The sequence below is a fragment of the Eulemur rufifrons genome, chromosome 7 (genome assembly GCF_041146395.1).
Source record: "Eulemur rufifrons isolate Redbay chromosome 7, OSU_ERuf_1, whole genome shotgun sequence".
In the NCBI taxonomy this organism is placed as follows: Eukaryota; Metazoa; Chordata; class Mammalia; order Primates; family Lemuridae; genus Eulemur; species Eulemur rufifrons.
Genome location: NC_090989.1, coordinates 3,530,018 through 3,553,445, shown reverse-complemented (window position 1 = coordinate 3,553,445; position 23,428 = coordinate 3,530,018). Strand labels below are relative to the sequence as shown.

The 23,428-nt window shown below is 48.5% G+C and overlaps 1 protein-coding gene across 2 annotated transcripts; it reads right to left on the bottom strand.

Moving 5' to 3' along the window:
- Positions 1-68: 68 nt before the first annotated feature.
- Positions 69-22,363, bottom strand: RSPH1 (radial spoke head component 1). 2 transcript variants are annotated; one of them, XM_069472253.1, is made up of 9 exons: positions 22,273-22,363; positions 19,752-19,865; positions 19,544-19,649; positions 13,334-13,424; positions 12,662-12,797; positions 9,199-9,270; positions 3,520-3,679; positions 2,477-2,608; positions 69-295 (listed from the first exon to the last, which is right to left on the bottom strand). In XM_069472253.1, the coding sequence occupies exons 1-9, from the start codon at positions 22,324-22,326 to the stop codon at positions 243-245; spliced, it is 918 nt and encodes a 305-aa protein (XP_069328354.1). In that variant the 5' UTR covers positions 22,327-22,363; the 3' UTR covers positions 69-242. The 2 variants fall into 2 exon arrangements, with proteins under 2 accessions (XP_069328354.1, XP_069328355.1); XM_069472254.1 differs by lacking the exon at positions 19,752-19,865.
- Positions 22,364-23,428: the final 1,065 nt, after the last annotated feature.

The following is a 23,428-nucleotide window of genomic DNA, read 5'->3' as shown; positions in this document are numbered from 1 at the left end:
GCAGGTACAGCGGTCTCCATCCCGGGAGAAAACGCCGCTACACACCACGGAGAGCAGCCCGGGCGACTTCCAGTTTAAAGGACTCGAAGCAGAGGCTATTTCGGAACCAATAAAGAGATGTATTTGCAGCTGCAAACCAGCTTGTGCTACTCGGGAGAGACTGGCGGCTCTGTGATAAGGCTGCGAACCGCCCGCCCGGCTGACACAGCGTCTCTACGGAACCGTCTCCTGCCCTTTCGGCCTCACTCCGGTGCATCCGACTGTCTAGGGTCTTCTTCCTCAAAATTCATATTTCCTAAGGAAAGAGAGGAAACACGAATAGGTTTCTTTTTGTTGTTGTTGTTGCATATTTTTCCAATGAACATATTTCACATTTGCTTTGTACTATTCTATAATCCTTTATTCACTAACATCTTTGCAATAGAAATGGAATGTTAAATTTTACCTTATACGGACTTTTACAGTTACTAATTCTCACTGTTGGCAATGTTAAAGAAGAAATTAGTAGGGTGAATCTCTGATGTAATGTGAGACTCATGATAAACAGATCTTAAATTTTTACTATTTTGATAAAACATTTTACCTACCAAGCCCATTTTTTTTAATTTAGTCGATTTTTCACTTAAGGCACTGCTGACACTTTGGACTGGGCAATCCTGTGCTGTGGGGGGCTGCCCCGTGTGTTGCAGGGTGTTTAGCAGCAGCCCTGGCCTCCACCCAGGAAGATGACAGCAGCACCCCCCTCACCAGCCTCACCAAGTCCCCAGACGCTGCCAAAGGTGCCCTGGGGGCCAAAACCGCTGAGTTAAGGTGACGCTCTTCTGTCCGCAGCTGTTCCTCACATCTGCAGTCCCAGGTGCCGGCTGGCACCGGACATCACTGACAGCCCAGGTTCTCCTGCCGGGTGCTAGGGACTCTCTCTCCTCACGCCTGTCCCCTCCCTTCTCCTCCCACCGCAGCCTCTGGTGGGTAAGGTCACCTCCGGAACAGCCCTGCCCCCGGCCTGGCCCAGACTGGGGCACCATCCTCTACTGGCCTCAGAGGAGCTCGAAGGCAAGCCTGGTGCAGACCCCCAGGAGGCCCCTCAGCACCCCCCGAACACACCGCTGCACTCAGGGCCAAAGCAAACACTGCCACGCGCCGCCAAGAGACAGCCCGTGGGGAAAGGGCCTGACCCCGCCCACCTCTCCCCTCATCACACTCTGCTCTCTGCCTGCAACCTCCCTCCTGGTGTCGCCCACTCCTTGTCACCTCTCAGCCTTCTTAGCTCCCCTGGAGTGTCCCAATCCTGCCCCAGGCGAGTCATCACCTCTCCTGGCTACATTGTAGCGTGTCCCTGTCACTCTACCGTGACATCACTGATTCCAGCTTCCTGTCCGGCTCTGGAGGATGGAGCCCCCCCTCAATTCCACACCTGCTGGCAACACCCAGCGTCTACACCCGGCGGTGCTGCACAGCTGCTGAGGACCCAGCCACGGGGCATCGCTGAGAGCTAGTGTACGACAGCCTCCGTCCTTGCAGAACCCTGTGGGCGTCCTCCCTGCAAGGGGTCCCTGTCGTCCACCTCACGCAAATGAGAGCAGCACAGAGGATGCGCGCTCACTCGGCTACCAGCTCATAGAGCCAGGGTTCCCCCGGCCCCGCGCTCAGCCACAGCACCACGCAGCCAAACCGCACTGCCAGGGCAGCGTTTCGGGATCTAGAGTGATCACTGCTAATGAGTCCCACCACGTGTGTTTGAGGCATTTACATAGAAAACTGTTTTGCGTGATTTAATTATTTCAGATATTAATTTCAAACGAATGGGAAATGTTTTCACTCTCAATTGACAACAAAGACAAACGCAGTTGAAAGGGGCCCCAGACCTGGTGACTGCAGGCTGGAGCCAGGCAGGAGCGGGTGGCTCCCACGCCCAGCTGCTCCCAGACCACCCTCCCCCGCTTGCCCAAGACACCCACTTTCAATCAGAATCAGACAGAGAAACTGGGTTAGGAGAAGAGAATCCTCTCTGAGCTCTCTGGCAGTGCTCACAGGCTCTTGGAGAAAGATTCTCAAAGATTCTGGGAACCTGGAGCCTCAGTCAGACTTGAGATTGAATCCCTGCCCTGTGACCTGGCAGAGGTGGAAGCTTCTAGGTGAATCTTAAATCCAAACCCACTTAAAAAGCACAAGTTCCCAACACTGTGTTCCCAACTTAGCCATACTCCTGTGCCTCAGCCATGGCAAAGCCCCGTGATAAAATAAAGCCATGTTCTGCATGTCTGACAGGGCCCGCAGCCCGAGGCTGGCCCTCCCGTGACAGGAGCGTGAGGACCCCGTGCCCAGCTGCTCCCCGCCGCTGTTGGGCTTTCAGGAGTGCCCAGGAGGGGACCACGTTCCACCAGGGCTTCCACGGGAGCTCACAGTGGGGCTTCTGAGACCCTCCCCGAGTCCCACTGCTCATCCCACGCCCTCCCGTGCAGAGGGGCACCCTCACCCTGGTCCGTGTCATAGCGGATCTCGTCTCGGCTCTCGTCCATGAGCATGTCTGCGTCTTCCTCCCCGGGCCTCACATCCGTCTCGGAGCCCTCCGTCGGAGCCTGGGCCTCCTCCCCGGGTTCTCCTGCGCCTGAGACAGAGCAAAGGGCATGGGAGCCAAGGAGACTGCAGACCTGTGCCCGCGCACGCCCCCCGGGAGCAGCACCCCACCTTCCCACGCTGAGTCCACCCCGCCCAGCCCAGGCCTGGCCAGCGGAGAAGCCTTGTCCCTGCAGGGAGTGGCTCAGGGATGGGCGCGCTTGGTCTGGTAACTAACTCCTGAGGGTTTCATGGGAACATTGAGGAAGAGAAACCTGCCCCCTGCCTGTCCCTGAACTCTTGAGCTAACTGGATGACAATCTGGCGGGGTTGGTGACCTTTAGTCTCCAACAGGAAGAGAATGCTGGCCAGGGGAGGCCCGGCCCAGCCACGTCAGAGGCTGAGTCTCGGTGTCCCTACCCTGGAGCTTCCCTGTTACAGGAACCAGTAAGTCATTAGCAGCATGAGTGTCATTGCACTTAGGCCAGTTTGCGTTGGCTTTCAGCCACTTGCAATGGAAAAATCTCACCCAGCGGAACTTTCTTCAACTTTCTACAGCACGTCAATGACTTCCCAGCAAGGCCCAGGGACAGACGGGCGGGAGCACTTCTGGGTCCTTCCTCAAGGAAGGACTTGCCTCGGGGCTGCTGTCAGCACCTCGCCTGAGGTCACACCCACGTCCAGTCACCGAGCAAGGTGAAGGGACAAGGGTCCCACGGGAAGGACGCAATGGACGTTTAGCTCTGGAGCACCCAGGGGATCAGCCGAGGTTGCTGGGGCCTGCATGTCCCTCTGCGCGGGCGGCCTTGTGTCTCTCCCCTGCGCCGCACTCCCTGGGAGTGTGTGGTCCCTCAGAACACCCTCACACTAGACTGACTCCGAGTCTGGCTCCCAGACAGTCCAACTCACAACCGGCCTGAGAACGGGATTTCCCCGACCCGGCAGCCGGAGGCGCCCCCACACCTTCAGCTCTGGGGGGCTCCTCTCGGCCAGGTCCGTCCGCAGGGGGCGGCTCCTCGGGGAGGGTCGGCGTCCACAGTGCCAGTTCCGTGATTTTGGTGGCTTTCCATTTTGGAATGGCACTCACTAATGTCTCCTCCTCCTCTTCCTCTTCTCCTCTTTCCTATTTTAAATGCAAAAATGTAAATTGACCAGCATTTTTGTCACCTTGGTCTGGAATATTAAAAATGAGGGAAGGGAAGACAGGTTTTGACTCCTTTGGGCCTTTTTATGCCACTACTCGGTGATAAGACCAACTGACTATCCAGAGTATAATGTAGGGACTGAAAGTGGATCTTGAAAGAGCTCGGATGAGAAATGAAGTTGACCGCACAGCGCTGGCCGCGATCGCACTAACGGACGCCGCAAACGGCTTTCAGACGGCACGGCCCAGCGGCCTGCGGTAGTTAAGGGATGGCCAAGGCTACGTGGCCTTTTCTCTTGCTCAGCCACGTCTTCCAGCTCTAATATAAACAATCATGTTTATATTAAGCTCTAATCTTAGACCTGTTTGTACAAATAATGCAATTATATTATTCTTTATGTAAATGAATAAAAGAAACATGGGTGTAAGACAAGGCCTAAGGAGGTCCTCAGATGTCCCCAGGGTGACATGGAAGTGCGTAAACATGACAGGTCCAGTGTGAAGAATTATGGAGAAAAATAAAAGTCAGTGAGAGCAGAATGAGCTCATTTCTGAGCGCGGAGCACTTTCTGATAACGTCCAGCCCATCTCTCAGTCCTGCCCAGCACTGTCTGCTCCTCAGTAACCACCACGAAATTCCAAAGCTCTGAGCACCAACCCTGCAAACACAGAAAACCCCACTGTCACGTGGGTGACAATACCTATGACAGAGTGACAGACATCTGCCCACTACTTCATCACGTCACTGAGAAATAAATGGCTCTGTTTGGTATCAAAATTTCCGAGCTTCGTCATTCTTGACACCAACGCTACAGGGCAGCAGCGCTGCTCGAACCTGACTTGCGCCAGAACCTCCCAGAAGGCCTGTTACCGTGCAGATTACTGGCCCCACGCCCAGAGTTTCTGATCCAGCGGGTCTGGGGTGGGGCCCAGCGATTTGCATTTCCAACAGATTCCTCACTGGGACGCCCCCACCCGGAGGATCTGTGTCTGTGCACCGAGAGGCACCGGCAGATCCTCCTAGGACGGGGGTGACTGCTGGCAACCGAGCCAAGGGAGGCCGCACACGAGCAGCCTGCCGCGAGTGGGGTCAAAGGTCCCTGCCTCCATCCAGGGAGCTTTGCAGGCCTATCCCAGCTCCCCAAGAAACTTATGTGCACATCTCCATGTCACGGGCTGAAATGGGTCCCCCTCAAAGCAGATACGCTGGAATCCTAACCCCTAGTCCCTCAGAATGTGACCTCAGCGGGAGATGGGGTCTTTACAGAGAAAAGCAAGTTAAAATGAGGTCACTGGGGGGCCCTGACCCAACATGACCGGTGCCTTTACAAGGAGGAGGAATGTGGACGCAGGGATGGACGTGAGCAGCGGGAAGACCGCGTGAACAGACAGGGCGAAGACAGCCGTCTGCACGGCAGGGAGCGAGGCCGGGAACAGATCCTTCCTCACAGCCCTCAGCAGGAGCGACCCCGGCAACACCGTCACCTTGGACCTGCGGCCTCCGCACTGCGGGAGACACGTTCCTACGGTTCCAGCTGTCGGACTGTGGTGCTTCGCTACAGCCGCCCTGGCCAACTCACGCACCGCGGAGCCCAGCCTAAGGCACATCGTTTGTTTCGTGTAAAGGAAAAGGAATGGGTACTATTCAGAAAGTACCCCCCAAACACAGGAACGTGTAAAGTAGTTAACGGTGCAAACCTAAAAGCACGTCACCTTTCTCCCCAAGAGGGCCCGCCGGCCCTCGGTATTTGTTGAGTTCAGCATCCATGGATCAAAAATACTCGGGGGAAAATGGATATCTGTGTCTGTATTGAACACGTATAGACTTCTTCCTTTGTCATTATTCCCTGAACAATACAGTATAGCTACTACTTATGTAGCATTTAATCATACTAGGCACTATAAGTAATCTAGAGATGACCTAAGGCACACAGGGGGATGTTGTAGCCAATGCGCCAATAGCACACCATTTTACGTCAGGGACGTGAGCATCCATGCATTTTTGGTATTCAGGGGGGTCCCACCGATAGCAAGGGACAACTGTACTGGCAAATCAGCACAACTAGCACCAGGTGATCCAAAGACAGGTGTCCAGGGCAGTAGCTTCGGACACTGCCGCCCACGGCGGACATGCACCTTACATCACGGCCCAGCGCCCATATGACACATACACACCCGAAACGAAATCCACCTCAGATTTTCTATTCTATCCCATTTCATGTTTTGAAATGTTACTCACAATCTGCTAAATTAATTTTACAACCCATTAATGCGTGCAACATGCACTTTGAAACACATTGCTCTAGCATAGGGGTTGGCAAATTTTTCCGTCAGCTATTGTATTTTAGGCTTGGCCGGCCACACGCTGTCTGTGGCAACTACTAATTCTGCTGCTGTTGTGCAAAAAGAGCACAGACAGCACTTAAATGAGTCAGCATGGCTGTGTTCCAATAAAACTTTATTTACAAAACCAAGAGGTGGAACTCTTGTACGGTGCTGATAGGGATGTAAAATGATGCACACACTGTAGAAAACATTCGGCAGTTCCTCAAAAAGCTAAACAAAATTACCATATGACCCAGCAATTCTACTCCTAGATACAGACCTAAAACAACTGGGAACAGAGACTCAACAGATACTTGCACATCAATGTTCATTGCAGCATTATTCGTACTAACCAAAAGGTGGAAGCAGCCCAGTGTCCATCAACAGACACGTGGAGAAGCAAAATGTGGTGTATCCATACAGTGGAATATTATTCAGCCATAAAATGGAAAGAAACCCTGATACATGCTACAACATACATGAACCTTGAAACATCATGCTAGGTAAAAGAGGCCGGATATAAAAGGACAAATACTGAATGAATCTATTTATATGAAATATCTAGAACAGGCAAATTTATAGGGACAGAAAGTAAGTTAAAGGGTATCGGGCTTGGGGAAAGAAGAATGGGAGTTTCTGCTTAACAGGTACAGAGTTTCTGTTTGGGATGAGGAGCAAGTTCTAGAAATGCATAGTGGTAATAGCTGTGCAACACTGTGCATGTGCTTAATGCCGTGGAACTGATTCCTTTAAAATGGAAAATTTTATGTATATAAATATATATACAACTGCAATTTAATTAAAAAAAAAAAACCACAGGCAGTGGGCAGCTTTGGCCCATGGGCTACAGTTTGCCAGCACCTGCTCCAGCGGGAACAGGTTCCCTTTCTCAGGGAAGGAGACCACTCAGGCTTCTCTGTTCTGTCACAACCTGGTCAATGCCCAAAGCACGACAGACAAAGGCCCTCAAGTTGCGTGCACTATTTCTTGGATAGTTTCCTGAATAGCAACAGTGTTTGGGGCTTATGTCAATATTTGCTCCCTTAGATGTTACTAATGTTCTTTCTACTTTCTTCTCATCACCCTAAAACACTGGCTTCCAGTAACTTTTGTCAGTAGAGTCTAAAGCTACTAAACAATAAGATGGGCTTTATCTTTTATCCCTACACAAATTGACTGCGCAATCCCTAGTCAGCCTATAAAGGCTGGATTTATTACCAGGGGTGGCAATATAATCTATATGGCCAACTGGTTTCTTCAGGGGACAGGTGAGAGGTATCCAACCCCAAGGAGAGTCCAGTAAAACCACTAAATACATCACTGCCACAACTGAACAATAATACCAATTTTTTAAAACTTCTGACCATATGTGCAAGTGGTTATACGCACAAACATAAATGCAGTCAGTTGTGGAACCACATGGTAGGATGACATTTTAAATTTATCTGTGTTTTTGTTAGACGCAGACACCGTGAACTCAGACTAGACTATCTGGGGCTCCTTGAAGAAGTGACACTCAGGAGCGGTAGGGCCTCATGTTCAGCAGCACAATCAAGCATGTGGGCCGTTTCGTTTCCTGCTTAGCTCTGGTCAGCTGGGCAGCCAGCCCCAGCCAGGGCATCCTTTTAGCTGGAGCAAAGCTGGAGGGACAAGGCTAAGAGGACAGTTGCTGTGAGACCATGGAAGATTCTGGTCACAGCAAGGAAGGTGGGTGTCTACTCTGCAGACCACGAGCAACCACAGGCTGTTTGGGGGAACTAAGTGGCTGCGGCTGGTGACGTGCAGCAAGTGGACTGTCATAGTAAAGGGAACCAGCTGGGCCCAGGGTGGCAGTCCTTGGGGGACACCTGGGCCCTGGCCACTCAGGAGGCACAACAGAGCTGCTCAGAGTCACCTGGTCGTGGGAAGTTAAGGGGTAAAGATTCAAAGACTCGTTTCAATTTTAGAAACTGAGAGACTCTGGGGAGAAGAATGAGAAAGGTTTAAAAAGTGTCTGGAGATCCCGGAATAGAAAAGCGGTGATGAGTCTGCCTTAGGATCCAAGGCCGGCGCGACACAGCGACACAGCAGTGGCAGGTGCAGCAGAGCCCTTCATGAATATTCATGAACAGCACCCCTGCACACCTCCGACTCCCGTGCACGCTTCTGCCTCTTTGTGACCGAGGCCACTTTCCTGAGCTTCACAGCTGCCCCAAGGTAATGAGAAGAGTGGGATTGAGGCATTCCCCATGAGTGGTGCCAGGGGACTGAGAAGAGACAGCAACAAAAATAAACCAAAAAGAGATGGCTCTGCTCAGGTTAAAAGATCACTGATCTGATGACAGACCCAAATAGTTGGGTTCTCCGGCCTTCTTCAGAAAAAAAAAAAAAAAAAATATGTGGATATAGGAGAGTTTGTTTATAACATATTTTTAACTCATTAGGACAGGATACCTAAGGAATTTCAGAGACCAGATAGAAAATAAAAGCACAATTTGACACTTTTTTGCCAGGCTCTGGCTCTTCCTTGAAATTCAAAACTTCTTACAATGAGAATGATTTTGGGTAAATAAATAAATCAAAAGGCTCAAAACTAGTACAAAGATTAGGAAATTTTACTAAAATGCCAATCGGTCAGAAATTAATAATGACAGGAATATAAACACAGACATCTCTACCCCCAACACACACATACATGTCTGGATGCCTAATGGCAATATTAGCTGGCTAACATTAACCAGGGAATATCGATTTAGCATTCATATTACTGTTAAATATTGGAAAGAAAAAAAAGAAAATTATTTGCCACCTAGGCTTTAAGAGGTGCAAGTCACACACCCGACATGCTAACAGTCATCACTGGACAAATTTTGGTGACACCAGCTACAGACCTCAGTTGTCATTTCTTGGACTTAACCCTGTCTAGAACTCTCCATCTCAGGATTAGTTGGTTCCCATTGACAAAAACTAGGACCAGACTTCTGCAGTAACTGTGAAATGATACCGTTTACAAATAGACCCTTTGGCAATTTAGCTCTATACTAACACATGCAAATAAGGAAAACGCAAATGTGAACGTTCCCAAGAGTTGGTGTAACTTTTCAGGTGAATCACCTCTAACCCTGTGGGATCAATATGACTGAGCAGCAACTTTGCCTGTGAGTGTAGAAGATGATACACGCTCTGCAACTTACCATGTCTGTTAAGCGATATTCACCGTGCTGCTCACATCCAATATCAAATACATACTTTCCAGGGCCAACAGGCTATGAGCAAAGAGAAACCAAAGGGTAGTTCACTCTTCAGTGTCAACTCCCAATAGAAAATACAGATTGCCTTATAAATGTTACCACCATAAAACCTACCCAAAATCATAAAATTGGGTAAAGTCCTATATGGGTTAAGGAATGCTTGTATGAACTAATAGCTATTGGAATTGCAAAGTATACAAGGTCTGTCCGGAAAGTATCCAGCCATGTAGTATGAAAAATAGAGACATTTACTGAAGAAGATACAAGATACAAGAAACATTGGACATAGGACCATGACGCCTCAGTCCCCTTCAAAGAAGTCACCTTGGGACCTCACACGGTTCTCCCTGCGTCTCTTAACCTGACCCGTACCCGTTCAACATTCTCAGGTGTTCTGCTTGTCGCAGGCCTTCCAGAATATGCATTGCTTTCAACAGATTCTCAACCGTCTTCGAAGTGTTTGTGTCGCACTTTTATTTTGCACTGCACTCACTTCATGGTCCCCGAGAGCCGTCTGAGTCATCCGAACAGTGTCCACAGAGGAATGGTCGAGCTTAACGCAAAATCTGATGCAGATTCATGCTCTGCTTGCTCAGTCATTTTGAACGCAACGGCCACGCTGCACACGTGCTCACTCAACGGCGTCTAGCGCCCCACGGACCAGTACAGCGACATTGTCACTGTTCACGCAGGCGCGTCCCAGCCCACCGTCCTTGGCTGCCAGGTCACATCGATGTCTTGTTATACCAACGATGGCTGGATACTTTCAGACAGACCTCGTATGTCCTATTTTGTTTATTTTTTAAAACTTTAACCACATTTTACTTCTTTGTAAAAGTGCTGTATTCACTATAAAAACCTGAATAAGTCGACACCCATAGACAAACTAGCTAGAGACACAACTGCTACTATTTTGATGTATTCCTTGTAACTTTGTTTCTGGCACATACTTTACAAAAATCTGATCATAAACACACATACTATAATAACTCACACTCTATTTTTACTTAGAAATATGACATGAGCTACTTCCCATATTTACAAATGTTATTTCACAGCACCCGTTGTCAGCCTGGTATTTTATTTCATCTGTGTCTTATAATCTATTTCACTCACTTACTATTGTGATATTTGGGATGCTGATTTTTTAGAATAGTAAACATACTCTGAGTTAAACTTTATGTACACCCTTGATATTTTTCTTAGGGCAAACTGCCAGAAATTCTGGACAAAGGTATACGTGTATTTTGACTAGAATGAGGCTCTAATAATTTCCATCCCCTCAACAGCACTTAAAAGTCTCCACACCCTTAAACCCTTGTTTTTTGGAGCACAAACATTTTGTTCTCCGTTTACAGTTTTATATAAAAAATGAGATCTCACCATTTTAATTCACATCTTTTAAGGTTGAATCTAGTAAGGTTGAATTTTTTTTTCAAGATTTTGGGCCATTTAATCACATTAAATGCTTTATATATTAAATGTTGCGAATATCCTCTCCGTATTTAACATTCATCCCTTAAATTTTCTTTATAGTGTTTTCTAATCTATAAGAGGTTATTTTTATAAAGCTAACCCTATTGGCTTTTCCTTTGTGTTTCTGTTTAGAAGTCCTCTTTCCTCATTTCAAAGTTAATAAATATTTACCTATATTTTTTTCCATATGAGATTTCCTTGGTTAAGTTTAAATTTTTATTTTTTCTATAAAGTACCCTCACCTACATGCCAAAGGCAGGCCTGTGATTTTCTCCCAAATGATCAAGCTGTCCAGCACTGTCCCTTGACAGGAACACATCTGCATTAATTTGAAATGACATTCTTACCAGCCTTAAATTATTTTATCCACTTGGATCTGTGTCTAGACCTTCTAATCTGCTTCACTGGTCTGTATAGCGCTATGCTCCTATCACACTACTTTAATTACTTTAGTTAATTTACAGTGTGTTTTGATAACTTGTCCATAAGGCCATGAATAGGTAATCTTCTGAGGAAGAAACACAGACCAGCAATAAAAGCATGACAAGATGCTCAACCTCACTGGTAATCGGGGAAACACACATTAAAACAATGAGATAACTCTTTTTACCTTTCAGATTTGAAAAAAATGTTAAAGACCGGTGATATCCAGTGTTGGTGAGAATACATGATAAACAGACTCGTATTCTGTTGGCAAGAGTATAAATCGACACGGCGTGTTAGGGCAACTGGCAGATAAATCGCGATTTAAAACGTCGGTCCTCACAGGTTCAGCAAGCGCAGCAATGTCCTGATCTAACCTACACAATCACTCTCAAATGTTCAAAATGATAAAAGATGCATCTCTGGGTATATTTTGTGTCCTGATATAGCGTGATCCTACTTATGTAATTAAAACCCCCAAACTATAATTCCGTATAAGCTGTATGTACAAGTGTGTGCACGCATGACACACGGAAATGGCGGGGGGAGAATTCTAGTGTTTGAATGCTTTGCAATCGCACCGTACTCATGCTATTCGCATGACTTTAAAGTTTTCACTAACCGGCAGAACAAAGCCTCCATTTTCACCCTTGTTTTTCAGATTGGCCTAGGGGCTGTTTGAGTTTATTGATTCTTCCAGATTAATTTTTGTCAAGTTCTCTTCCTCTCCACCTACCTTTCCATCTGGACTAAAACCAGGGGAATCTTGCTGGGAATTACATAAACAATGTACAGATTTGAGGAGAACGTGCTGAATTATATGCAATGAAAACTGGGTTTCAAGAGAGGCTGAGGAGACTTCATTAAATCAGTGTCAACTCCTCACACCACCAATCTGCTCAGCAAACTCTCTCTTCAGGGCAGGTTTCTGCTCCACACCTGATCAAAGCTACCTCAGCTGCTTCTGAACTATGCAGGTGTCTCTGCATCCCACGGGGGCTCTGCAGAAGGGCGGGCGAAGCCACAGGGTCCCCCCCAGGGAAACCAGGCCCACGGCGGTGCTAGGGCAGCCCCTTCAGGCGGGAGCTCTAGCACCAGCCCTCCCGGGGGAAACGAAGCCCAGACACTAAGTGCTGAACTGCAGGAAATGAATGTCTGACTTGCGGTTGAGCAATGAGAAGGGACACATGCAAGGGGTGAAGTGCCTTCCTTGTGCTATAAATGACGCAGGAGGCCTCTGTGGAAAGAAGGTGGGAATTTCTACTGAGATACAGAGAGATGGGCCAAGCCACTGCCCCACCCCCGGGGGCAACTCTGCCCAACTCTGTCCTCTGTGAGTACCAGAGAGGCTCAGAGAGAGGCACAGCTGTCCTGTCCCCACATTTGGATGGGATGGGCGGGTTTCCCTGAGTTTTTAGTATTTTCTATGCACACATTTGCACAGGTTGGTGGGGGGTTGTGGATTACTGTGTATTTCATTCACAAATGTCGCTTCCCACTGACTTACATTTTTGTTGAAGAACTTGCCCTGGTACCTGTGGTTCAGGTGAATGAGCTCAGCCGCCCCCTCCTGCTGTCCGTTCACCCAGGTACCGACGTACTTGCTGCCCGTCTCTGCGTAGAAATAGGTGCCTTGCCCATGCCTGGTTAAGACAAGGGCACAGTGCATTTTGTTCCCAGACAGTGAAAAACCTCCGGGGTTTATAACAAAGACACTGAAATTGAAGGTGGCCTAGACTGATGCAGGCTCACAGTGACTTGGCTTCTTTATCTGCGTCCCATCAAAAGATGCCTCAGCTCAGCACGTCCCAAGCACTGGACGTGACACCAACAAACGCACAGAGAAGGGCCTCGCCCGCCACAGAGCCAGCTTCCTGTGGTCGGCGTGGCTCAGGCCCCCACGTGGGTCTTCTGTGCCCTCCGCTCCCAGGGGCTCTGTGGTGAGGGCCCCACATGTTCTGCCCCCTCTAAGGAGAGACGTCAGTCACACGAGCTACACCTGCTCAGTAAGGCGTCCTCCGTGGTGCGTGCATTACCGCCACGCAAAGATTCGAACTGCCCGCTGCAGTTGGTAAACGGGCTTTCGTCACGACTCTGTATTTAGTAAGCGCAAGCAAGCGGAAGACATCAGCACTCTTGTTACACACACACACTGCGGGACTGAAGACAGAAGGCGAACCTTTGGTGAGCAAACCACTCTCCGGTGTAGGTGTCGTTGTTGACGTAGTAGTACACGCCGTGGCCGTGCTTCTGGTCATCCGCCCACTCCCCTGAGAGGGACGACACAAGAGGAAGTCTCAGTGAGAAGGGATGGATGCCTTTACTGCGTCTTCAAACTGTTAACGACGGCAGGGGCAGATTTGCTGCAAAGCCAAAGAAGCTACAGCTTCAGGGCCCCCAGTACACTCGGGTCCCTTCTGAGGCCCAGGGAGGGGCTCTCACAAAATGTGCTCAGGAGACTCTACGGAAGAGATATATGTAATGGCACTGGCCAAGGCCACCATCTCTTGCCACTCTGATTCCCTCCATCCCCCTCCCTTGTGCCCCAGCTGGCATGGAGTGGCTGAGCCCTTCTGGAGAGCCGGCAAAAGGAGGGTGGTGTCACCGGTCCAGGTAGGGCGAAGTGCTCGAGGGCCACGGTCACCTCCATGTACAGGCAAGCAGGCTTCACGATTGGTCAGGGGCAAAGTGAGCCTTCAAACCAAGGCTGTCTGATCCCTTGCCAGTGGTCCCAACACCGCACTCTGTTGACCTGCTGTGTTTAGTGACTACCCGGCAAGCCTTGGCAGTCAAGCCCCGGCCGCTGCCAGCATCTCCCTCTGTCCCACCAAGCCCCCTGGCCCCACACACCATTCCAGCCCGGCAGTCACAGCTGTCCCACCCCCACAGCAGCTCGTGCCACTAGATGCCACATCGTGGCTGGCCCCTGCCTCTGCGTGGGCTGTCCCCTCACCTCGGTGTCCCTGCCTGTTCACCTTCATATAGGTTCCTGCTATTAATAATTTCCTGTAGACCTGCTAGGAAATACTGAAATTGGCAAAGAGATCATCAAATGCATAGCATACCTCTACAATGAGGACCACAGCGAACTAGTGTTGTCAATCAAAGGGCACTTAGGATTAATCCCTGCACTAGAAAACTCCAAATGTCCTCAAATACTACAGCTCACCTATGAAAGAAACTTAATAGAGGCTTCTCGAAGTTGACAACTAACTTAAAAATGCACATATTATCAATAACAAATCATTAATCTGAATGACACTTTTCTAGACTGTGAATAATAAAAAGCAAACTTTGATCAATTTGTTGACTAAAAAGAAAAGGAGAAATTACCTTTCTATTCTTTCTGTCAAACTGCTGTCCTAGGGAGAGGCAGTCAGAGAGTATTAGCTAACAAAGGCAGAGAAAACTATTCTGGAAGTGTGGCAGGTATTAATTTTAAAAACTTGTGTTAATTCCTTAGATTCTGTTGATGTTTGTGGTATTTCAAAATTTTTAATTTATTCTGGCTTCTCATTACAAATGAAAATTAACTTTTATACCAACTTTATATATTTTTTTTCTAAAAAGGGCCCCCAAAACTTGTATAAGCTTCTGGCTTGTACAGAAACTGGATCCACTTCCACACAAAGACAAAGAATACCCACTATGCTCATAAAATGTTAATTATCCAAGCACTATGTGTTTATGTGAATAAACCCCAACATTTACCTACGAAAGGAATTTCTACACGTTTCTGCCATCACCCCAATATTTATCCAGCACGTACAACGTCCTGAGCACGTTGTGAGACAGGCAGACGAGCAGCTGTGCGAGTAACACTGCCTGTCCTCGAGGACCGTGCGCCCAGCCTGGGGCAGGAGCGGGCAGGCGTGCAGTCCACAGAGGCCAGGGTGGAGCAGCACAGGGAGCTACGCTGCAGGGTTTCCAAAGGTGGATAACTATTCAGAAAAGAGCAGCTTACCAAAATTCATGAAGAGAAGAAGGGTGGCAATTGTTAACAATTAAGAAAGAGAGTTAGGTCCCAGATGTGATATGTGACAGGGACAACATGAACAGGAGAGATGGTAAATCCCAAAACTGAGATAATTCAGTATAAGATGCTTTAAGTGCCTGAGCCTACAGTAACCGTGAGGATATGCAGAACGTGCAGAGACACACCTTGGAGGATTTGTCTGGACCTCAGGGGGGCAGTAATGTGCCTGGATTTGTAGCATTTGCCACTTTCCATGGTGTAAATATTCCCACCACGGCCAATTTCAAGCTGCGTGTGGAATTGGGGAAACAAGTGCAGAATTGGCTTCTGTGAGCTATTACGAGCTGGCTCCAGCACACCCCTGGGGCAAAGAGAGCTCAGCTGAAACTTAAATATTTATATCATTTGGTTTCTAACAAAAGACTGGGACAAAATTAATACAACCCTCTTCTCTTGACCATGTGAGCTGGTCTCCAGGGTAGTGTAGCAAGAAAAATATATTACAGACTTTGCAGGAAATTTTCAAAAATGATACAGAACAATTAAGTTGCCAAAGACACTAAATTTCACACCAGTGAGGGTTGGTGAGGAAATTTTTTTAAGTCCTATTCTACTTAAATAACTGTCAGAGACTCTGCCCAGCAGATTATAATGTCACCACAGGGGACCCTGCACAACTGAGAAGGTATTAATAATTCACGGAAAAGTCACCTGCCGAGGCAACTCTGTAATGGCCATGAACCAAGCTTCCTTTTGTGAAGTGAATGACATTTAGAAACTGTATTATGGTTGCTTTAAATTTGCACTTAACTTTTTTTTTTTAAGACTTTCTACCCTTAATCCTATACTTTCTCATCATTCTTGATCTTGTCAACTGAAGTTTCTTCCAAGTACATTTCTTTTCAGGAGTAACGCCCACAGGTGGGTGGGTGGTGTGGGGTTGGGTGCTCCTGGGGAGGGCACTGTGTCACTTGTAAAGCTCTCCACAGGTGTCAACCCTGCCACTGTCACCAGGGCTCCCAGCTCTGGCACTCTGGGGACAAAAGACAATTGAAAATGGAAAGCCCTCACAAGAGGCGCCCCTCCCAGCTAAATGGCCGTCAGTCATCACTTTGTCTCGCCGGACGCTGGTCTTGCCAAGCCGGCTCCCTGCACTGCGGGGTCAGCCAAACACACAAGGAACTAGCACTATGGGAAACACTGTGCCGGACGCCAGCCAGGCCCTTTGCCCTTGCCCAGCAGGTGGCACATGTAATGACCGAAATGCTTTACAGATGCAGACCCCGAGAGGCAGACAGATGTGCTGGCCGAGGTCACACAGCTGGCAGGCAAAAGACTGCAATGACAATCCAGGTTAGCCTGATTCCAACATCAGGCCTCTTCTCACACCAACAGCAAGTGCTCACTTCTTCCTCCAGCTCCTGCCATGTGGAAGCTTCCAGAAAAACCAACTCCAAGTCATCATACCATTTTTGTTTCTCCACAATTTCAGTTTTGGACTTCTTCATTTTGATTAGTTCTGCTCAGCAGGCAACAGGACCAGAAACTGATGCTCTCTCTCTCCTTCCCCAACCTCACAGCCCTCGCACGGCCCTCCATCCCCTAACTGCAGAACCTGTAGATGTGGTCCAAAGGCCTCTCCAACACCTGGCACCCCTCACCTCTCTGTCCTCATCTCCCACCACCCCTAAACACCTCCACTTCCCTGCCCCTGCTCAAGTCACCCACCGACCCCAAAACGCCTCCCGGCTCCCTTCCCCTGGCAGCACCGTGGCCTTCTGCACACTCCTGGGCTCCGAGTGGACGTGTCTGTGCAGCTGGGAGGCCCGTACTGGGCCTGGAGTCCTGAGGCCGAACACACCACCCTGCAGGAAGCCACTCTGGCCCGTTACCATGGCAGCCAGCCAAGATAGGCTATTATGAATAATTCAGCCACACATTAACTTAGGCTTTGTGATTGGAAGGACATTGACTTGCTGAGCTAAAACTAACATTGTAGCTCTGACCTCAGTTTCCATTACTGCTTAGTGAAATAAGATGCACTTAAGTTTCAGTCAGAGAAGAAATCTCTGAGTAGTGATTGTACCTTGCACCCTTTAAGATATGAAGCCATCTGGAAAAACAAAAATTTCCAACTGTTTCAAAATGAGTTTTACATGTTAGTGTGGTATAATTAGAAATATACTGGATATTTATTTATGGATCCTGGCACAGAGCTCCTAAAACCTTTGAAATTTCCTGAGTGATAGGAGCGTCTCTTGTTACAATGGGACTCTTTTGATCATATCTGAGTTTTTGCAGATGAGGTGACTTAAGGTGGGGCCCCGGACAGCCTCAAGGTGGGGCTGGTCACCAGAAAGACCCAGTGATGGGAGGGGGGTGCTTTCAGCCCCATCTATCAACCTCTGGGAAGGGGAGGGGGGACTGAAGATTAAACTCTGTAAAAGCCCTGGATCGAGCCTGATGAGCTTATGGGTTGGTGAAAGCATCACGTGCCAGAGGGTGGTGCAGCCCAACTCCACGGGGACAGAAGCTCCTGTGCCAGGGAACCTTCTGGACCTTGACCCAGGAAACTCTTCATCTGAATACATACATCGGGAATATGTAAAGGAAAATAAAAATCTCAGGCCCCCCCAACTCCTCATGCAAAAAGGAAGGTCAAGCCTGGAGGCTGAGTCATGCAACACCCCCTTCCCCATGAACAGCTGTTACTAACATTACACATCAGCCAGATCCCAGAGCCCCTTGGAAAGGTAAAAGGCCTCAGGCATCCACAAGGACTGCCCCACAGATCATCCATAAGGAAATTTCTTGCTGACCTCTCATAAACAAAGACATACAAATTGTAACTTTGGGTCTGCAGGCAAAGTCTAGTTCCTAAAAGTAAAGCGTTTGATTCTACACCAATAATGTTGATTACAAGGTTATTTTCCGAGGTGCAGAACAGAAACAAGACAAGATCATTCTTCCACCTGCCCAGAGACGTGTGCATAACTGGTGCCCCCGTCACTCCTTTTTCTAACATTCACCTTATCTTATGTAAAATATAGATTTCATAGGCCTCACGAGAATATAACCATTTGTCTCACTGACCACACGCCTCTTCCTTTTTTCTTTCTGTATGCCCTATTTCCTTTAAAAACTGAGTTCCCAAATCCCACTTCAGAAAAACAGACATAAACACATCTGGTTTGTGTTTTTCCCAGGCGCATGCTCAAACTTTGGCCTCAGTCACTTGTTTTGGATTGTCATATATGCACGTTGTTCAAATTGTATCAACATCTACACTGAAATCAGAAGTGACAACAATGAGATTAGGCTCATAAGATTTAGAAGGAATTAAATTAAGCCCTAAATTAAATTGTTTAAAGTTAATTTAAAAACCAGATGGTGCTTCTTCTAGAGCAAGCCTTCTAAGATTGATGCAACAAAACAAATTCTATCTCTAACAGGGATGGCATTAGCACTTTTGCTCTTGGTCTCTGAATTAGGCAGAATCCCCTTCCTATAATTCTTTGACATCTATATTACTGATTCTTTTTTATCTGGGACTGTAACTATAGCTTGCACTTTAAGAATATGTCATTCTCATTAGGAAGTAATGTTGTCACCATGGTAAACCGTGGTCTTAGCTGACGTGTGCTGAGCACTTACCATGAGTTAGGCCTGGTTCTAAGTGTCTCATGTGTATTAATCCATCCTTATACTACAGATGAGAAGCTGAGGTCAGGAGAGGTGAAGTCATGTATTCGAGGTCACACCTATTGTCACCAAAGTCCAGGGTGGGGGTCATAGATCTTTTTGGAAATCTGCTGAAAACTAGATAACTTCTTCCAGGGGAAAAAGAAAGCCCAGAACCTAGAATTTTGCACATAGTTTCTGAAGGCTCACAACCCACTCCCTATGCATCTGTCTTCCCAGGTTTGGGAATGGACTAATACTGTAGTCACACCAGGTGACAATGGTGTGTGGGAGCAGCAGTGAGGTTCCTGGAAATAAAGGAGCAAAGATCTTCCTGAGATGTGACACGGGTAAGGAATGACGGCAGAGACAGGACCAGAAGCCCTCACTGAGGAAACCACTAGGTCTAAAGAAACCAAGTGCCCACCAGAAGAGGGGGTGGTCAGAAGTGAAAAACAGCAAAGACATTTTCAAGGAGATGGTGCTGCCAGGGGTCCCACCAACACTGAGGCCTGTGCTCACCCAGGCTCCCTTTCATTTGCTCGCTTATGGGGGTTCCTGGAGGGATTAATTAATTAATTGTCAATTGATTACAAGGCTTTCTGGTTTCTATGTCAACACTGTGAACATAGGGAATACAATTTGTGTTTGCTGAATGACTGACTAATCTGAAGAACTTTAAGCTTTCAAAAAAACCTCTACAACACAAAAATCTTCTTTGTGATATCTTACCTTCATATCTTGATCCATCTGGATATATAAAAGTGCCTTGACCGTGCTTTTTATTTTTAACATATTCTCCGATGTATCGAGCACCATTTTTAAACCTGTAGACCCCCTGAAACACATTAATTATATAATTCATATCATTCCTGAATGTAATATTTGCCAACAGGGTATTAAATAGAGAAAACAGCCCAGTCAAGTTACAGGTTCTGACCTGGCCGTGTCTCTTTCCAAATTCGTAGCTCCCTTCGTAGGTGTCCCCGTTGGGCAGCCTGGCTTTCCCGTGTCCGTGCCGTTCACCTGCCTCATTCCGATCCCCCTCATAGTCCTGGGTGAAAGACGCTGAGATAATTACTGCTACCAGGCAATAAGCGCTAAGCATGTGCTAAGCATTTTATAAATAACATACCACTGAATCCTCTCAATCCTAGGTGCTACGCTCAATTGCCCCATCTTGCAGGTGAGGTGGGAAACCAAGCCTGGGAAAGACAAAGCACTGGACCAAGGTCACGCACGAGTACATGTCCAACATCTGAGCTTGAAATTTATCATGATAATACTTTACGCCGTAAACAAAACCAACCAATTTGTTTGAAAAGTGCTAGGTACTCCAGGCTGTGTTCTTTATAGGAGTATGATTGCAATAGCACATACAGGTGGAACAGTTCAAGTCCACGCAAATGTATCCCCATTTGCTTCCTTCAATAACCCAGAACTTAGAAGGCAAATGCCCTGAGAGAAGTAACTCTTCCTTCAAATGATCCTTGGGGTGTCTGGGGCCTGAAGAGGCCTTTGCCCTGCAAGGAATTTCCATCGTGAGGAAGAGGGGGGGGAGGGTGCTGAGGAGTACATGGGACTCCACTGCCTACTAAGTCAACTTATTTTATTTTATTATTAAACTCCCAGTCAAGAAACTTAAGGTTCAGACACTCATAGCCCAATACTGAAATAATTACATATCTATCTTAAAAGTAAATCAATAAAGTATTGTGGCAGAATCCTTCAATTTCCCTATTTTTCCTATCCTTGATAAAATAAATGTTCCTTAGCACCTAATACATGAGTATAGGGTGCATATAATAATAATAAAATGGCCAAAGGATATAGTAATGAGTTAATATGGGTATCTTATAACATCAAGTTGTATACTTTAAGTACACAACAAAAATTATGAAAAATTAAAAAAATAAAAACTATGAAATTGGCTCCATCCGGTTTTATTTTAACACAAGTACAGACACACTACATTGAGGACTTCAAAAACAAACATCTGTGCAATTCTTGCCCTCTTCTAGCACTGTTTGGCTCAGAAATTCTTGCCTAGAATATAAGGTAAAAAAAAAAAAAAATTGTGACCTTACAGAGATTTGCTTCAGGGTTAGTGTAAATCAAAATGTATAAATGGCCCCTCTTCCCATCCAAGAGGCCTCCAAAATACCCAATACTGAGCCACTAGGGTGGCTGAATAAGAGAGAAATCCTTTAAAATTATCTCAAATGTGATTTCAACCTAAAAATTACGGACACTTCAGAGTTACAAATCAGTAGGGCCATTTGAGGAGACAAACTAGAAACCTTGCTGAGCAGGTGTTGCAGGTTGGATATACCCAGAAGCACATCCTGAACAAGTGATTTTTTTTTTTAAAGTGCTCTCCTGGGAGAAACTTGTAAAGGGGGCAGGGCAGTAGATAAGAAAGAGGCAGCGGCTAAGCAAGGATGCAATTGCAGGTGAAGTCCCACATTCAGCCTGATCTCACAGGGACTCTGGAGCATAAACTGCACTGCAGAGTGCACCCTGCTTTTTGCACCAGCTACTGGCTATCAGGAGGAGATGTAAATCCCAGGCACCCTTCTGGCTCTCCGTACTGGCCAAGTGGTTCCAGTGCATAGAAGTGCTAGCCCTGAGCAGTAAGTCTGGCAGAAGCTGGGAGATGAGTGCCCAGAGCTAGCAGAAAGGTCTGAGCAGGCACTGACAGCACCACAGCAGAGATGCTAGATTTTTCAGTTAATTCTGAAAGTGTCTCAACTCTGTACTGTGCACACACACAAAAGCTGAGGTTCCCACCCTGGGGGCCAGGGAGTGGTCCCCCTCTGGCTTGGGGAAGAACTACTCTCTGGGAGGTACAAATATGCCCACACAGAGCCCAACTCACTTCTCTGCTGCCTAAACCAGGAAATGATTCCAACGACCTGGGTCAGTTCAGAGGAGGCTGAAGAAAGCACATGTGAGCACAGGCCTATGTAGTAGTATCTCCAGGAACCCTCTCCTGAGCCCAGGGCCTCCTCAGCATTTCTTGGAGGCTGCCAGCAAGCAGCTTTCCTCCATCCATCTTAATTCTGAGAGAGCAAGGCTCAGTTACAGAAATGGCTTACTCAAGGGTAGTTTGGCAGCCTTGGATGCTCTGATCACCCCAAAAAACCTCCTCAGCGGGGGTTAATACAGGGAGGAGGAAACTTCCAAAGCCGTTCCCGTGGAAACCTTCACCTTTGATGGGAGGCGGGATGGGAGTGGGCGGAGAGCAAGGAGAGATGTGGTATCCAGACGTCATTGCGTTCCGTCTTTCACTTTCAGCTTCCAGGACGCTACGCCCGGAGGGGCCGGCGTGATTCTGGGCCTCCGCTGGGCCTCCTGCGGGACTGCGACTCAGTCCTCCGGTCTCCTCGCCTCCCACCCGGGCACCGACCTCCGGAGGTTCCCCGCCGCCGCGCACCCCCTCCCTCACCAGGCGCTCTCACCCCAAGATCATTCTCTCCCTCCTCTTCCAACTCCTCAGAACCCAGGTCCGACATGGTTTCGCCCCTGCCTGGATCCCCGCCGCAGCCTCTCCAGCAGGTAAGTACCAGCCGCCTCCACCGCCGCGTCCGCTGTCGCCATGGAGACGGGCAGCCACCTCCCTCCCAGCCCTGAAGGTGGGTTAAGGGGCGGGGCGGACGGCGCAGGGCGGAGCCACTGGCTGCCTTCGCATACAGTCATGGCAACAGGAAGGCGCCTCGACCAATCGCCGCCCGGGAAGAGGGAGGGGCGGGCAGGAGGGCGGGGAGAAAAGCGTGGGCGGAGCCGGCAGGCCTCGCCTTGGCCAATCGCCGATCGGGAAGAGGGAGGGGCGGGGCCTGGGTGGACTGCATACCCGGCTGCCCACTGGCTCCCTAACCTGGACATCACGTCGCTGGCCCCGGGAATCCCTTTAGGGCGGTTGCTCCGTGATGCAACAACGAGGAGCCACCTTGGAACTGGGCCCTCAAGAGGAAGGGCGCAGGAGGCGCGTCAGGGCACTACCTCCTCCGATCCCGCCGCCTGGCCTCTCGGGCCCCTTCGGGGGTGCTGCCCTCCCCTTCTTACCTTTCTAGGATCCTCTGACCCTTCGGTGTTGGCGGTTCACACAGATGTGTCCGCCGAGATCTTTTCTCGTTTGCAAACTTCTCCTCTCTCGAGGAGGCAGCTCTGGCCTCTTCGCTGCGGGCCACACTGATGTCGGTCCGATTTGACATCCCTCCCCGACCCCTCCGGGCCTCTGATTCTCATGTGTCCCACACAGAGCTCCACTCCCCTCCTCTCACTCCCGGCACCCCTCCACTCTCCCGTGCCCACACAGTCACACACGTTCGCACTCACACTCGCACATGTCCAGTCACCTGACACACCCCACCGGCCTCAGGACCCCCGCTTGATCTCCTTCCCTTTTGCCCTGTCATCACCAGGCTGCTAGGATGTGTTATTGGTTGTTGCTAAAGGAGGCTGGGAAGGAATGGCTGAGTAAAACATGGGATTTGGTCTTGCTGGCAGTATCACAGATGCCAAATCCTCGTGAACAGCCCACTGATCGTTCAGAGCACACCTCCCCTGCAGATTTTCCCTCAAAAACAATGCTATATGGAAGGTTACAATCTTAAC